The following is a 17,557-nucleotide window of genomic DNA, read 5'->3' on the forward strand; positions in this document are numbered from 1 at the left end:
ATGAACACTCGATTAGCGATTCAAGATACATTCATATCTGACTTTACGATAATTCAGGTATGTTCTTGCTTTACGTTACTACTTTAGTCGTCAGCTATTAAAAAAGTGTCACTTTAGTCGATAGAGTTCAGTAGTTCATTCACAATTTGCAGTTTTTGGTTTTAAATAGACAAATTTTAAAACGATTACAAGTATGCAAATCACTCCGAAACCACTGATTTTCGACTCTTGGTTCATAGGTACAAAACTGTTTCAAATTTCTTTCAGAATACCGCTTACAAGGAATAGGTCGAATTAACAGCAACCCTATATAAAAGTCCCTTAGTTTGTGACAAACCAATTTTGAAAACTCACAGAATAACTATAATAATAATAATAATAATAATAATAATAATAATAATAATAATAATAATAATAATAATAATAATAATAATAATGCTCAAATGATATTCTCTACTTCTTTGGAGAAACTTCACGACGTCCACAATACTATAAACAGTACAACATTGGCAAGTTTAAGGATTCAAACTTTAAAGTTTCTTATCCAATTTCAACTAAAAAACACTAAGTATTATTTAATTATAAGTGATTGAATTCGGCGTAAGATGTTCCATTGTGTTCATTCAGGAACGACACATTTGTGTAGGACGAAGTAAAATTATGTTCCATTCTGCAAATCGAATAATTAGCGTCGAACTGCCCTTTATGACAGAGTAACCGTGAACTCTTTCCTAGGACCTTAACTCAAAGATTTTGTCAAACCATGGATGCTAGAGTTCACCTCCAAACTTTTCATTGTCCGAATATGATCAAGGCAGAAAGCAGTCATAACATCTTTTATTTACAACATCGTGACGTAAGAGGCGTCATAATATCACTGCGGTCATTGCCATTTCAGAGGTTGAATGAAACTCATTTCGGGACAAGGCTGAGTAGCTGAGTCCTCACTCCAAAGTTAGGCATATTTCAAAGAATCCTCAACCTTAACGTAGTAACGGAAACCAGATATTATCAAGTAGAAAAGGTATATCAGTTGTGAAAACAATCTAGTCCATGGTTACTAACAAATTAAAGAGTGTGGCATATCAGTGCTGCTAATTTAAGTTTTTTTTATAGTTCTAATGAAAGGAAAGATAATGAACGTGGAAGTAGATACACGCTGGTATCAAGTGGGTTCGCAGAAAATTAAAGTGGGATGATACACGAAAACTCAATGTACAAAGAGATTAAAATCAAGGAAATTTAAAGTAAGAGGTATTGAAGAATACTGTGAAGAAAAATAGAAGTGGCGTGTAGAAAGGAACTCGTTACATGAACTTATTTTAACCATAAACCAAAGAGTTTCAAAATGCTTTTTGATGTAGCTTTAGGCTACATCAGTTAATTGAGTAAGATGTCAAATGTCTTCCGCGAGAAACAATTATCGGATAAAACGATAGAGGTATCTAGGAATGACCCCGGGAATTGTAGAAGTACATACAAAACATGTATTTCAACAATATCAAGAAAATCTTATTTTGCCATACCTTCTAAGAATAAAAACTGAAGGAATAAACCATTTCTGAAATGGTTTCTCGTAACCCTTTCGGTGTATTTTCGGTTTTAAAATCATTTCCAAAGTGTTGTAACAAAACTTTTAAACCACGTCCTTCATAACGGTTTACGTTACAAAGGAACATCTCCAGAAAAAGAAAAATTGTATCTGACAGTGACATGATACGAGTATGGATCAGTATGTTATGCCCCTGACATAGAAGCACCTTCGAAAATCCAACCAGTGTTACTTTTCCACAGAGTCCCTGCAACATAATACACTTTTCCAAACGGTACACCAGTGTTTCAACCTCAGTAGGAAAACTTTCAGTGCACCATGCAGCTAAACACCCACAGTGTTCCTAATCTCAGTCACTAAAAACTTTTCTTCCACGGACAACTTTGTTCAGATTACGGAATAGGAGGAAATCAATGGGAACGAGATTTGGATAAAGGAAGGCATAGAAACAAGTTCAAACTCTGATTCAAGAATTGCATCAATTGCAATTTGGAAGATGTGAATGTGTGTATTGTCAGAAAGGAACAGCACACCACCTCCAACATTCTATGAAGTTTCTCTTTCATGCAAGGACGAAATTTGTAAGGTAATATAAAATTAACGCCTTTGATTTTACACTGTTCTAGATAATCAATAAAAATTAATCCTTTGCATCCAGAAAAAAATCAGATATCTTAATTTTGTCCTTTGATTATTTGACCTTGAATATTTAGGGTAGTAAGGAGTATGAGTGTTTGCACTCAAGATGGAAGTGGGGTACACACGTTTCTTGCATGGTGGAAAATCTCAGTAAAAAGTTTGTTTGTCAGCCTTGATCATCGGTAACAGAATCCGATTTATCACGCAACGTATCCCTTTTTGGTCAATTGCCAGCATTCTTGGAATCTATAGTACATAGACATTTTAACTAACACATGTTTATTCATAATTGAATGCATACGTTCAGTTAAGATGCCACATTGTCATGTACTTTTGACATCATATCTGGCGTAACGATAGTGGTAGATGGCCAACCATAATGCTTAGCTTTACAAGACTGTCGACCAGATTTCAATTCACGGTGGCATCACTATTACATAAGGCCGCATGAGATGCTAAAATGGTTAAGAGTTCTCACCACCCCATATCAGCGCGAATGCAATTGGGTGTTACATGACACTTCATTATTTTTTTACCACTGATCGAAACCTCTTTTCAGCCAAGGTATATTTCTTAATCATGAACAATCTATAAAGAAAAGGAAAATTGTGAATTCGTCAGATCTTGTGGAAGTTTAATATTTATATGATGTTATGTCTAGACTACAACCGCCTTATGCAGAATCGTTGTGACGTAAGATTAACATCATATTAAAAGCCTGACTACAGCAGAAAACATATGTTAGTCGAACTCATCAGTATAGCACTAACCAAGCGTCAGAACGACTCTGCATAAGGCCCCAAGTGTCTGCCCTAACTAGAAAGGAGTAAGGGGCGGATCGTGCTGAAATTCTCAAATAAAATTACTGAGCACACATACGTATATGGAGTGCAATGTGAACACTGAGATGTATGAAACAGACATTCTAGTATAAGTATTACCAGGGGTTACATTTCGAAAATGTAATAAATCATAATAATTATGAGAGCTAATAAATTGTTACAATCAAATACTACAGACACATAATGAAGATTAAATAACACACTTCAGTTTCACAACAAACGATGGATTGTCTCTGATTAACATTAATATATAACATATATTTACCTGGAAGTGAAGGTCTTTCTTCTACAGGAAAGATAGGAGATGGTTCCTGTTCTATAAAACATTGAAAAACAAAGAATTAATAAATGTATATGGTTAAAACTTTTGTATTTATTAAATATGTGGTTTTATTTAGACAAATCATTAATTTAATAGTGCAAATGTTTACTTTTACATAACATGATAATACTTTACGGATCTACTACTGTAGCTGTGAGTACCAGTTGTTGCCAAATATTAATTCACAATCTGGATATAAAGAGAGGAAGACGGATTATTTATTTTTTGTTACAGTATCTATCTTATCTGTTTTGTAACTCCACATAACAAAGTAATGATGTGAGTTGCATACGGACAAGGCTTTCTTAGAAATAACCAGAGAAGAAACGTGCATAGCTTTTGCTCTATCCGCCCTCTCTGTTGTCAAACTGAAAGTCGATATAAATGGCGACATACGCAGTCAGATCTAATACGTATATATATATATATATATATATATATATATATATATATATATATATATATATATAATGTGTGTGTGTGTACCAAATTTAGTAGCTGTAGGCGGCTCATTTCTACGTGAAACTACGTTTACAGACACGTACATTGTTTAATGCATAAGAATAGATGTGTTAAGCAAACTACAAAGTTTTAGGGATACACAATTGCGTGTATTACACAAGCCGTTTGAATTATATTTCTTGGAGAATATGTTTATGTCAATGGCGATGCCTTTCAATCAGAAAAACTTGCAGACAGCGACATCCATCAAATCAGACTTCACGCAGTAACAAACTGTACACATACATGCATGAGTATCTCAACTGTTGAGAAATATAGTAAAGATGTTGTAGTGGACATAAATGACATAGTTTTCCTAAAGTTTTTTTGGGGAGGAACTCTGTCCTTGCTCATTCCTATGTAAACTTTAGTATTTTTTGCAGAGTAAAAATGTAATAATGGTTTCGTGATAGAACGCACCTCTGTTCAATTAAACGATATACACAGCGGCGTCATTTTGAGTCAATTCTCGAGTACACATTTCAAGAAACAATTAAATACTTCCAGTTTAGGATTCCCTTTATCACTGAGACTTTCGGAGATAAGAATCTCTATTGTTGATGTAAGATTTGAAACACTACTAGAACACGAATAATAATTAAGATTTATTATTGGAGTCGGAAATAAAGTCGGCAATTAATCACACAAAGTTCACGTTAGCGCTAATTATTTAGCCACAAAAGGCATTAGAATATTTAAATAATTTGGCTAATTAAGAGTCATACTCATAATGTCCTTTTAAAGTGGTTAAAAAAGTTTTACTATTACTGAAGGTGAAGACTCTAAACAAAATATGTATATATATAAATGAATGGCACAAACCTGGTACTAAAGGTTGTCCCAATATTCCTTGGGTGCCCTCTAAAATTATACATACGTAAAAAACATTAATGTCCAAAGAAAGGTACCTCAACATTTAGTATTGTATATTCAATAGAGAGAATGTCTATTATGAAAAATATATTTTTATACTAATGTGTATAGCTTCCATTTGCTTGGTTAATATTTCTTCTTGCCAGTTTCACTCAGAATACACACACACACACACACATATATATATATATATATATATATATATATATATATATATATATATATATATATATATATATATATATATGTGTGTGTGTGTGTGTGTGTGTGTGTGTGTGTGTGTGTTCCATTACTGGCTAACTATCAGGTACTGAAGAATAAGAGTAGTACAAAAATTTAAATACGTATTAGCAGGATGTTAAGATAAGAATTTCATTTATCTGCCTAAATAGCATGAAGATTTTTGCGTAAATTTCCTCTCCGACAACAAAAATATGGAAGTAAATGAAATAAAATCACGTTTGACAGGAGTAACTTCGTTTTCAATATTCCATAAGATGACATGGAAAGAATTATTAATGTAAAATTAGTGGTACTCTTCTTTTCTAAATTTTTCGCATGGTGTTTGTGGTAATCACGGGAAATCATTGTTTTCTCTTCTTTTTTAAACTCAGCTGAGAATCTATTTTCCAGGAAAATTATGACGAATTGAGTAAAAGTATGTCTATTCAGTTCTTAATCATGTAAGTTGATTGTGAACTTCCAGAAAGACAGAACTGTTACATAAAATGACAGAGTATCGCAAAACCATAGAGGTAGCATCCCATACTCTCGTGACCCTTTGTTAATCTGAGCTGAAAACATATGAATGGAGGCACGTGGAACACATTATGCATGAGAAAAGCATATTTGTTATTTTGCTAACTTTTGTAGAAGAAAATTATGTAGTCGTGTAGGTAGTGTACTGACTAAAACTATATTCTTAAGTTTCTCCCAACAAACGGTTAGAGCATAAGGCGAAAATGTTATATTCCAATGTTTTTCTCAATACCTCAGCATATTGTGGCTCCAGGGTGAAAAATATTGTATTTAGGAATTGGCCTGAAACACATACCACCCTCACCTAAAGAAATAAGTGATCTGAAGAAGTTATTTTATGTTCTTGTCCAACGGTTACGTGGAATAGCTTTTGTTTAATGACTCGAAATCTTGAATATTTGAATTTTGAATTTGTTTAAATATGTAGAATAATGAAAATATTATGTAATGAAAATTTAAAGGTAAATTATCTATACGTGTATTTGGTATGCTTGAAAAGTGAGAAGATCCCTATATATATCTATATTGTAATGGAAATAATGAAATGCATTAAAGCATTAGATCTTATCATATATACGAAATTCTCGTCTTGAAGCTATACTAGTAACGGAACTTATCTTTGACTTAATATATTAAATAGCAAAAACTCTGATAAGTACTAATAGCACCAAATTATTAAATATCTATATTTACCAAGGAGATTTTCTACCTAGCTGGAGTATATATGATCAAATTTTCACACTGTTTAAAAGAGTGAAATAGGCAAAATAATCAAAATAATCAGATATATTTGGTCAATTCTGAAGTAAGTTTACCCGGGACTATATTGTAAGGACCCCACCTTTCAGTGTGTACTATTTCATTGAGCACATGTTACATCTATAAAATACGTGCTATTGTACATAATCGTCAATACAAGCAGACGATACACAGAATAAACAGGAAGTCACGAAGCCTTCATGATGAAACCCAGAAGGAACTAATCACCGAGGAGTCACCTATATAGGAGGACCACAAAACGCCTATATTATCAGTTGACCACTGGTCGCATAACCCATAACTCTTGCACCTGAAGTCGGCTTGGACGAAAATGTATCATCTTATCTCAATTCCCTGGAGGCTGCAATATGCTAAGGTGGTCCCAATAACACCATATCCTATAGTCGCTACAAACACCCTGGGGGTTGCCATGAGCTAAGAGGTTCCCGCGCAAAAGTATTTCTTTCCTTCAGCTTCACTACACAAGACTTGATATGGATAGATAAGGATAGATACTGGATTGTTCTCTTTGTGCTTTACAAAGATATTTTGTAATATTTATGAATTAATTTGTTGAGGGGATAAATCCTGGAGTATAATTGTCTCTACCAAAAGACATTATAATATAAACATTGCTAAATATTAAGAATGGAGAGAATAAAAAATATAATATTACATATTATATATTACATAGAATATTATATAATATAGAGAATATAATGTTAATGAAATAAGGGATAAAGTTATATAGCCATGGCAGACACATTTCAGAACGTTTTAAGAAAAAATAATAGAGATACTTTAACTACACTAGCCTTCGTCCAATTAAACAATCCTAATGCAAAGAAAGAGCCATAATCCAGAACTTTCATGAACTATAGTTCTAAACCAAAGAAAACGTCTCTAATTCGCGAGCATTTCCATTCCCACATAGTTTTGCACCACTAAAATGTACTTTAAATATGCTGAATGTAAGAATGCAAGTGTCATCAAATCATCCGTGCAGACGTGGTTACTTTGTTAAGACAAAAGTCTTATGTTATCATGGAATAGAATTGCTGTTGAAATTCAAAGGAAAAGTTAATGTGGATGTAAACTAGGTTAAAAAGTAGATTTTAGATGGGATTGTTCACTCAGAATCCTGAATCGATTTGAAACCCTTGTATACGCATAATTTTACTATTAACTTAAGGCTAGTAAAGTTTTGTGTACAGAACAAAGTCTTGTGTACAGGTTTTTGGTATCATTATGAGAATCAACGTAGTTATGTTTTCTATTTTCAACGTCTTTGTGACATGACTCAAGTACAAAATTATAGTTTTCAGAATATGGATGGAATAATGGATCTTCCATTTTCAATACACAATTGTAAATATTAACGTAACTATTATTCCCAATATGTAGAAGGAAAGGTTTTACTCGTAAAAATTAGTCAAACTGAATATTCGGACGTCTGAGCTTTCGCTCCTAAATTCGGCTTTTCTTTAACATGCATCAATGTCTTTAGATAAGTACTTCTTGAGATAATTATTATTAGGTACTCAGTTACTGCGTAAAATTGATTTTAGTCTCTTCGTTCTTATGATTTAATCTTAATTCATAATATAAAGACTATTTTAGTCGTACTAAATGTATGACAGAAGTTACAGGAATTTTAAAAGAATCAGAAACTGTACTTTATTCATTAAAACAATGAATTTTTTTGAAAATTTTATTTAGGTGTAAACAAATACTTACCAGGAAAACTAGGTTGGGCCGGAATACTCGGAATGGGTTGACCTGTTTCTTTTGATCAGAAGAAGAAAAGTTAAAATATTAATTCGTTTTTATCACTTTTATTTTAACTCATTTGTGCACAAAATATATTATTCATTTTAACAAGGCTTTTTGCAGATAATAATACGTATGTTAAGCGTAGTTGTCGCGTAAACAAAAATCACATTGTGAGTTGAAATGTAAAGTTATATATCATAATTCTTCCAAAGAAAAACAGCAATATTCTAGCAGGTGAGAAACTGTAATACTTTGGCTTCAGACAAGTATCTCAATTGGTCAATGTAAAAATTATGACGTGTTTGGTTTAATTTCATCTATGAGTAAGGTGGTCCTCTCGTGGTCGAGTGGCTAAATACATGTGCTTTTTGTGCGTGTTTCTGAATGATATTCTCGTTAGTACTACTCGTCCAATAAGAAACCCAATTAGCTGGTTATAATGGGAGTTTCCCTTTTCGTACTGACGGTATTTAACATGTAGACTTATAGTTCAAGGTGGGATCCAGACTTTTGTAATATGTTCTAATTTCACTGCTCTCACACCCGGAACCGAATCTGGGGCCCTGTGTACCAAAGGCGGGAGCGATTGGTATCAAACCAGTGGGGAGGGCTGAACCATAGTAGTGAAGATTACACTTTGAACAATAGTTATGATTTTAAATAGCTTCAAAATTGAAAAGAAACGTTACACGCAATTCTATTCAATTCAATCTATCGATGAGATAACATAGATTTCCAAGGAGGGATGAGCGAACAGATTTTGTTTAAAAATTACAAAAGATGACATATTGGCATGAATGGTACAGCTCACATCTCTGGCGTGAGGAGTCCATGATTCGATCCCTGGCCATGTAAGTTTGTAGTGAACAACACAGAGATCACAAATTTTCTCGAGGTTTCCGTCAGCAATTCTTTCATAATTACTGGCATGCATCTTTTAGCCCAAAATGCGTAATTCCGTGATGTTAGGTTAAAGATCTTTTCCGTTTTTTTAAACAATACTGTACATTCTTTGATTTTATCAGTATTATATTAATGTGTTCCTAATTAACATATTTAAATCGGTTTAACTTAGTGTACGAAGTACCAAGAAATTTTTTGTTTCTTCAGTAATTTTGGAATATCGAACTAAAGTAGTACGTTAAACGTCAAATTAATATTTATGATTCCTAAGAACACTAAGCGTTTCATATTACCACGGAAAGACCAAATAATAAATGTTTTTTTTTTTGTTGTTGTTTTACAGAACTATAGGAAATAAATTAGTTATTATTAAACTCAGTATCACTGTAATACGTAAGAAATATTTTCTTCAAAGCATGAAATTTATACGGTTCAATCAAATGAAAACCTTATTGCTTTTAATATTGAACGCATGAAAAACATATAAATACTATTTTTCCACATAATTGCTCTAAGCACGCACAATATTAATTTCTGATCGTACCATGGGAAATGACCTCAATATAATACCTCAATATCTTTGTAGAAAAAACTTTTATGGTTGCACCACTCGTTCTAGCTCTTAATAGGATTGGAACTCCCCTTGTGCCTTTTTAAGGAGTCAAAACATGTAAAAATTACTGAGGTGATATCAGGTGAGTAAGGAGGATAGACAATCAAAACAAGGGTCTGGAATGATCGCTGTTGTTGAATTAAGTTCTCTGTTTATTATTGTGTCCCAAGTTTTATATTATTTATTTATTTTTATTTTCATTTTTCTGTTTCGGTGGTGACGAATGCCCCAAAGTCCCTGATATTTTCTTCCCTGTATAACAATATACTCTTGCCTCATTCCTGTACATTCTGGTTTGAATCCTGCATGAATTCTTGATACACATCAACACTCGCTGTTTCAGCTTCTTTGTCAGGTGGTGTCGTGTATACGTGGCAGACATTTTTCGAACCGGAGCACATCGTGGATAGTGTTATGGCTTGAGCCCTAACCTATGCCAATAATTGTTGCTACTTTAAACCACATTTCGCAATTGTCTTTTACTACAGCGTTAATTTCTCTCTGTGTAACAACTTGATGTGCTTGACCCGGACGAGAAGTGTCTTCAACAGATATTACGCCATTTAAGAATTTCCTTCTCTACTTTTCGTTCACAATACTGCCCCTTTATTCTTCGATAAATCTCAATATTTTTAATATCTTCACCAGCCAAATATGTCACGACAGAACCTTGTTCCATCTTTACATATGATTATACACTGGAGACCATCTTGAAACTGCTATGTGACAACGCGTGCATCGCCACACTCTTTTTCCTCTCACTGTAGAAAAAGAACACTGTTAACAACAATACTACCAACTTTCATATCAGTAGTATTACATTTCAAATTTTAATTATTGAAAAAAAACTTGTAAGGTTTTCATTCAACAGACCCTCGTATATAAAATACACAATTTTGTGTATACTAAGAAATAATTGAATACGTTGTAACATCATACCTTTCTCAGGATACTTGCTATGTAGTGGGTACTGAACACCAGGTCCTACTATTAAAATACAAATAAAAACGGAACAATTAGGTATATTCTTTATTTAATTAAAGTAATACTTAGTACACTATGTGATTATTAATTCTTATTAATTATTTACATTAATCATTACGGAAAATAAAAGTTGAAAGCAGAGTATTTGCATGTGTGATGTTAAAAGAACAGAACAAAAAAAGGAATATGTGATCATACTTTTTTACTTCTTTATTGAAAATTTGTTTCCAGTGCTAAATTTTTTTTCAATAATAAATGCTTAAAAATTTTGGTGTAATCGAAAAATGTGATCATACTACATTGGTAAAAGTTTCGCTGACTCTCCTTATTTTCTCAGTTGAATTTCGGTACGACATTCGGTCTCCATTGATATAACGATTCACGTATTTCATTATAATGTTTGTAGAAGTCCAACAGTTTACTGTGATTAATAATGATACTAATATTTTAAGAATACTAATGATTACAATTTCCTAAGGCATGAAAGAGTTTTTGTGTAATTCCAAAAACACTTATGATACAAGTGACAAATAGAGACCTATACAGCACCCCAATACAAAGTGTTGTAATGAAATCAGGTAGCACTACGAATATTTTGCAAACAAATTATACAAAATAAATCATTGTCAAAAAATATTGGAAAGACCTTAATCCAGCAAGAGATCGAGAATTATTGATAGGTATGTATGCGTTCCAAATCTAAATAACCCCCACCACCACACTTACGTGAACCCAGTTCTCATTCTCGAAATCTGAGCATTTGGGATTAAAAAATAAATGAGAAATCATATGTTTAACATGTAGCTGTAAGTTTCTAAAAACAAAATTAAACTAAATTTTACTGTTGCCGGGCATAACTGGGTAAAATTTACTTTATGCCTTTTACAAACGGTTCCGCGAATTCGAAATATTTTAACAATCAGTTGAAGCGAACCGGTACGGATATCACTACTGAGTAAAAACAAGTTAAAGTGATGTTTCTTGAAATTCCTAATCAAAAAGTAGAAGTGTATATGCGTAGCATAAGTTAAGATGAAACAATACACACACACACAGAGAGAGAGAGAGAGAGAGAGAGAAGAGGGAGAGGAAATTAATCATTTTACTTCCAGCTAATCTTACGAAATCGTTTATTTCATATTCAACCAAAGGAAGAGGATAAACTTTAAGCATCCAATCTCCACAAGAGTAATGTGGAAAATTATAAGAGAAAACGTTTGCGATTTTAAGCTATATATTTCTCAGAATAGTGCTATTCACTCTCGATTATACACGATGTTATTTAAAATGAAATCATATCAAAAGTGTAAACGATATATATATATATATATGTAAAGATTTTTCATTCTCTTGGAAGTTACGCTGAATAGTTCACCTTCAGTATACTATAAATTAGATCCACAAAAGTGAGTTTCTTGGTATTTTCTTTGTGTTTTTGAGTACGCTGATGGAAGCCATGGATTTACTCATCAATCCAGAAAACAAAACAACAAAATTATACAGGAATTAAATTGATTATATGCGGTGTCTATTTTTGCTGCAATTGCACGTTAGTCTTTCAATTCTTTTTATTATGTGTGCTCTGTAGAACAATACAATTTAAAAAATGAAACAATGAAATAAGAAATTAAAACAAACCCAAGTATGTCCTCTCTGAAACACTTCATCATTCTATAAAATTGCTGAATGCATCTACAACAATGGAAAGACGTCACATGGACTGCACTGGCGATATGACATATCACATTATTTTCGAAACAAATGTAGGTGTAGTAGACTTCCATTTAAAGCATAACTTTAGCAATTAAATTGTGGCAACAAAAGCTGTGTGAAACAGTAAAAGTTTTTAATATAAGAGATGAGCTGTCCAGCAGAATGATCATAAAACTTTATAGGCCATTATGAATTAGTTACGGCTAATGTGTGTGTTTCTGCATCCATAACTTTATGATATGAGATTGTAATCACATGAGATGAAACTACAGAAGACGGAATCACTAGAAGATAGCGTTCGAAGAGATTTCCAACCAACATGACGTCAAAACGAAGACTGCTCGTAAGTAGCTAATTTCGAATATTCTTTATTAACAAAATGAACTTATAGTAAATACAGAAATAGTTTTGAAATATAGAAGAATAAATCTTCAATCAAATCGAATCGGCAATCTTATAAATCTTCCTAATATATAAATCATATTATCATAATATTTTGTGGGTCCATACGAAAGTATTTTTCTATGAACATGTTTGAGGTACTTCAAAGCTATTAAAGATACATCGTAGCTACTTGTTTAACGTACTCGTCTTTGCTGCGGCAGACCTGGGTTCAAATTCCAGTGGAAGCTTATATGGTTTGTATCCAATGCTGAATTGTAGCTCTACGTCTTATGTAGTATTGATGCTTGAAAAGACGCTAACTCCAATCTAACTAGCTAACTACGAACTTACTTTTCTCAATGACATGCTTAATTAGTTTACCTTTCAATGTCAATTCGTTTATTTTAATTAAATATTTTGTATCACTAGATACATTTAAACGAAACAAACAAACTAGGATTTAGAAAGTTACAACACTAGAAAAATAGGCTCCATTCAGGTTTTTTGTATTAAAGTGAACACCATAAGTACAACTTGTTTAAGTCTCCCTAATCAAGCTAGTAGTTAGGGCGTGTCATATTTGATGCCAGATTAAATAACATTGAACTCACTTTAGACATTCTTATTTCATCATAAAGAATAGCTTGTTTTCTATATGGTAATATACTGACCAAATATGTAAACACAAGTCATCCAATTGACAATTTATGTTGCTTTCACTATTTAAGAAGATAAATATAATTCGACTTATAAAGTATATATAAAGGAATATGTTCACGATTACACATGTTCTCACCTCTCTTTTGATTAAAATCAATGACATTGATAGTACATTTATATTGTACAAGTAATGAATCTCGTCCTATATTGACTAAACTTTAAATAGTAGTAGAACTGATAGAGCTTTGTATGTATATAAAATGTTATCTCTCATAGTGTGCAGGTATTTAGCTTTAAAGTTATGAGCTAGCAAACTTAGTTAAATTGTAGAAAAAAAGATAAATTCTCTACGAAATTAATGAATCTTATAGGTCTTCAAAAAAATTTTTGGATGGTGGTAGATTTTATACGTATTTGAAACATTTTTATATATGCATTTGGTTTCTGATTTATGAACAATCAGGACTGAGGTCTTGAGTTGATTAAACTACCGCAAAAGAAGTCTATAAATATATTTTGAACAAAAACACATCCAATAATCCTGCTACTAAATGTAAACTTTAGATATAAGAAATAATTAGATTAACGTTTTTGCAAATGCTGTGTGTATTTAGGTCAGCTAAGATCAATGAAGTAAAACATTTTTTTCTCGCAAAAGAGAAAGATACTAGTTTCCATTTTACATTTTATATATGCATTACTTTTAATAAAAGTAAAATATTTTTTGAGTTTATGGATCACTATTTTACGCAACATTATTTCTATGTTATAAGATTATTCACAATAAATTTATAAGGATTTTTGTCTACACATTCAATAAATTATTTACCGTATAGTAACTAAGGAGTGGTGCATATATATTGTTAACATTTTTGAAAAATGTTAACTATATAAAAAGAAAAATAATAAGTTTGCACTTGCACTTTCAAACTATGAATAAAAGTATGTAGCATGTGAAAAATTAATATTTCAAAATATGGGAAGTGCAATCTTAGAAATTTATCACATAAAAAACAATTTACATGAAATGAAGATTTAATTATAATACCACAGTTTTCTCAATAGAGCTAAAAAGTGGATGATAAATGCAAATATTGGTATAAAAATACCTGATAAAAAAGTGTAAAACGAAATCCACAAACATGGACTTGGTAATCATGACCTTAGTTATATGGAAATAAACTAGAAATCCAATAGGTCACTGGCAACATCTCTCCAATCGAACTGGTTGTGGTACGAAAATGATTTAAAATACCCTTGCCTATATAGGCAACTAGATTCTATAAAATGATAAAAGAGACAAAAACTAGTTTTCATAGTACCCTACTTTGACAAGAATGGGGTAGAATTAAATTGATTAGAGAAATCATTACTTAGCGTTAGTATCTGCTTCCTAAATTCACAGGGTTCAAAGATAGTGTAGTAAGTGCAACAGTTCAATTATATTTGAAACTAGAACTTAGTATCTGAATGGCTCTTAGCCAGGACTGATCTTATACTACTAAAATTAGAAGTATTGGCCTACAGTTCTGATCTTCTACAGTTTATTAATAGATTACGTAACTTATTTTCATTACAATTAACAGCAGAGTTCGATAAATACTAAATGAGTGTTAGCTGTTAGTTAAAAATATTTTTTACAATTCTAATTCAATAAAATATGATTATTTACCAGGTGCAACTGCAACAAGGAATACTAATACAAAATACATTAAAAAATGTGAAAGTAGCGTATGACCTTTATAACTGAATGACTTTTATATCTACATAGAAAAGACTGTGAAAATTAATAAATATTCCAATCGGTCGCTGCTGCAGAAAGTTTGAACAGTAACAATTAACAGAAAAACTCATTTATTTTTAATTTGCATTTCAATAACAATGGAAATTCACTGTGGTAAACACTATAACCTGCTAGCTGCTCAAAAATTGAATAAAAGTGAACTTTCACTAATCATCGACCGAGACTACCAAAATATACTTTAGAAATTCTTATATACATGTAACGAAATAAAAGATGGAGGATATACAACGTGTTTTCTTGACAGTTTTGCCGTATAACTCGTGTCAATGAGCAAGTTGTATGAATGTGGTGAAACAGTAGAGAAACTACAACTTCGAGTGTAACGGATTCGTGTTTCAATTGTATGTCATGTAAGCATGAACAGAACGTAAATGTTAGTTTCTCACAACATTTTCCGTTTCCTCTCATATTTTCACATGGTCAATTAGTTTCTTATTATTTGCTTGCTTTGTCATTAGTTTACTTTGTTTTCAGAACTTAAAAATGTAAACTAAAGATTTATACGCTGTGATAAAACGAATCGTTTAGTTTTCTTTCATTAAACAAAACCAGGTAATATAAGAGCTCTGTAATTATGATTGAATAATAGGTATTTTAAGTATGTTAAGAACAAACATCAAAGCTTGCACAAGACGAAAAGCTACGAATGTTCATATTTATATTCTATACAAAGTATAACCTAAACGCAAACTATGTCCTGATTTTTTCTGAAATTATCTAATTACTAGTAGTATAAGCAACTTTAATGTAAGGTAGACTTATAAATTAACAAACGAATATGTAATTTGATCTAAAATAGTTCATTATTTGATTTACCATATTGTATAGAATTCGCCTCAACACCCTGAAGTTCGTATTATAATTATCAAAATGTCATAAATCATAATTACGAATTTCAACATGGTTGCGAAGTATAGTGCAACATTTGGCTCTGGTTGAAGAAGAAATATTTTAGCTAGTGATCGTGAGCTATACATGTGGACAGTAACAAATAAGTACCTACGTTTCATCTTTCTTTCTCTTAGGTTTTTAAGGTATACACGGAGTGTAAGATGAAAATTACACGTTGACTTATTATACTGAAATATACAAGGTGTCAGAAAAATATGTCAAAAATATGTTGGAAACATATCCCCCACATCAAATATAAAAGTTAATATGGACCTGTGCTCAAACGTGCATAGTTTTGGAGTGATAGTGTGCCGAAAACGTGAAATAAGTGAACTTTAAAAGTTCATACCTTCATTACTATGTGATCAACCGTCGTCGGGTCAAGACATGACTGAGGAACTGATATGTGAACTATCCAAATATCCATGTTTAAGAATGCTCCAGTACTTGCACATCAATTTTTAGAGAGGTAGGTAAGAGTCATCAAGTACTCCCAAACAACCTCTCTAAAAATGATTGTGCAAGTACTGAAGGTTCTGAAAGATGGATATTTGGATAGTTTACATACTAGTTCCTCACTGATGTCTTGACCCAACTACGATCGATCCTATAGTAGTGGAACTATGGACCTTTAATTTTCACGTTTGGGGCAGCCTATAACTACGAAAATATGCACTTACGACCACAGGTCTATATAAACTTTCTCTCTTATTTTGATATGAGGAATCTCGTCCAAAAATAGTGTGACAATTTTTGTAACATCCTGTATTGTGACTGAGAATTAGATTTAATTGAAAATTCAATTATAAAAGGGTATGAGAAAAAGAACATGGTATTGAAAAGTTGGAAGATAGGAAACGAAGAAAGTACAATAACTAGAAATTGTCTTGAAAAATAATTAAGTTAAGCTACGTTTAAAGATGATTTAATGGTTGCGCAGGGACGTACGAGCTACAGGGTGAAGACCAACTACTGCCACTGGGTTTAAAATGTATATACAAACTTCAATCAATTATATGTATAATAATATATCTATGGAAAACGTGAAACTCTAATTATAGATGGAACATTTTGCCTCTTCAACCAAAACTTCAAATAATACTATTTGAGGTGGAGAAGCATTTTATCTATACATTCATAACGCAGACGACAAAATGGCGGACTTCATAAGGAAACATGGCTAGGAAGTTGTGGGTTGTAGTAACATATTTAGAAACGAGGAGACAAAAATGTGTAGCAAAATTATATAAAACAATTAAAAAATAATATACAGTAAATTGAAGAAAGAATTGGAAAGAAAAGCTGAGTGCCAAGGAAGTGTATTATTGACGTAAGTGTGAAGACATAGAAGAAAAACAACTATTAAAGAATAGGTTAAATATGGAGTGATAAAATCAATATAAATTGAAAGGAAGCAGGGAAGGGAATGTTTTGGATGTGCTAGTAGAAACTCGACCTTTGGGGTCAAATTACACTATATTGAAAAGATACTTATCATAAAGATTAATCATCGAAATATCTCCCATTACTATCTATGGTCTTTTACCAGTGATGTAGTAACTGATGAATACCGTCGTGAATGAAA

At 32.0% G+C, this 17,557-nt stretch overlaps 1 protein-coding gene across 1 annotated transcript in view; it reads right to left on the reverse strand.

The window, feature by feature from the left end:
* LOC145692677 (uncharacterized) overlaps positions 1–17,557 on the reverse strand; it is a 1,521,027-nt gene that overhangs the window by 1,125,570 nt on the left and 377,900 nt on the right. Inside the window, exons 78-81 of the mRNA XM_081768059.1 lie at positions 10,476–10,523; positions 7,985–8,032; positions 4,679–4,717; positions 3,299–3,349 (exon numbers count right to left, since the gene is read on the reverse strand). Coding sequence (XP_081624185.1) covers positions 3,299–3,349; positions 4,679–4,717; positions 7,985–8,032; positions 10,476–10,523 — 186 coding nt within the window. The remainder of the gene's footprint in view (positions 1–3,298; positions 3,350–4,678; positions 4,718–7,984; positions 8,033–10,475; positions 10,524–17,557) is intronic.

This window comes from Thermobia domestica, chromosome 8, assembly GCF_964235325.1.
Source record: "Thermobia domestica chromosome 8, izTheDome1.hap1.1, whole genome shotgun sequence".
NCBI classification, from domain to species: domain Eukaryota; kingdom Metazoa; phylum Arthropoda; class Insecta; order Zygentoma; family Lepismatidae; genus Thermobia; species Thermobia domestica.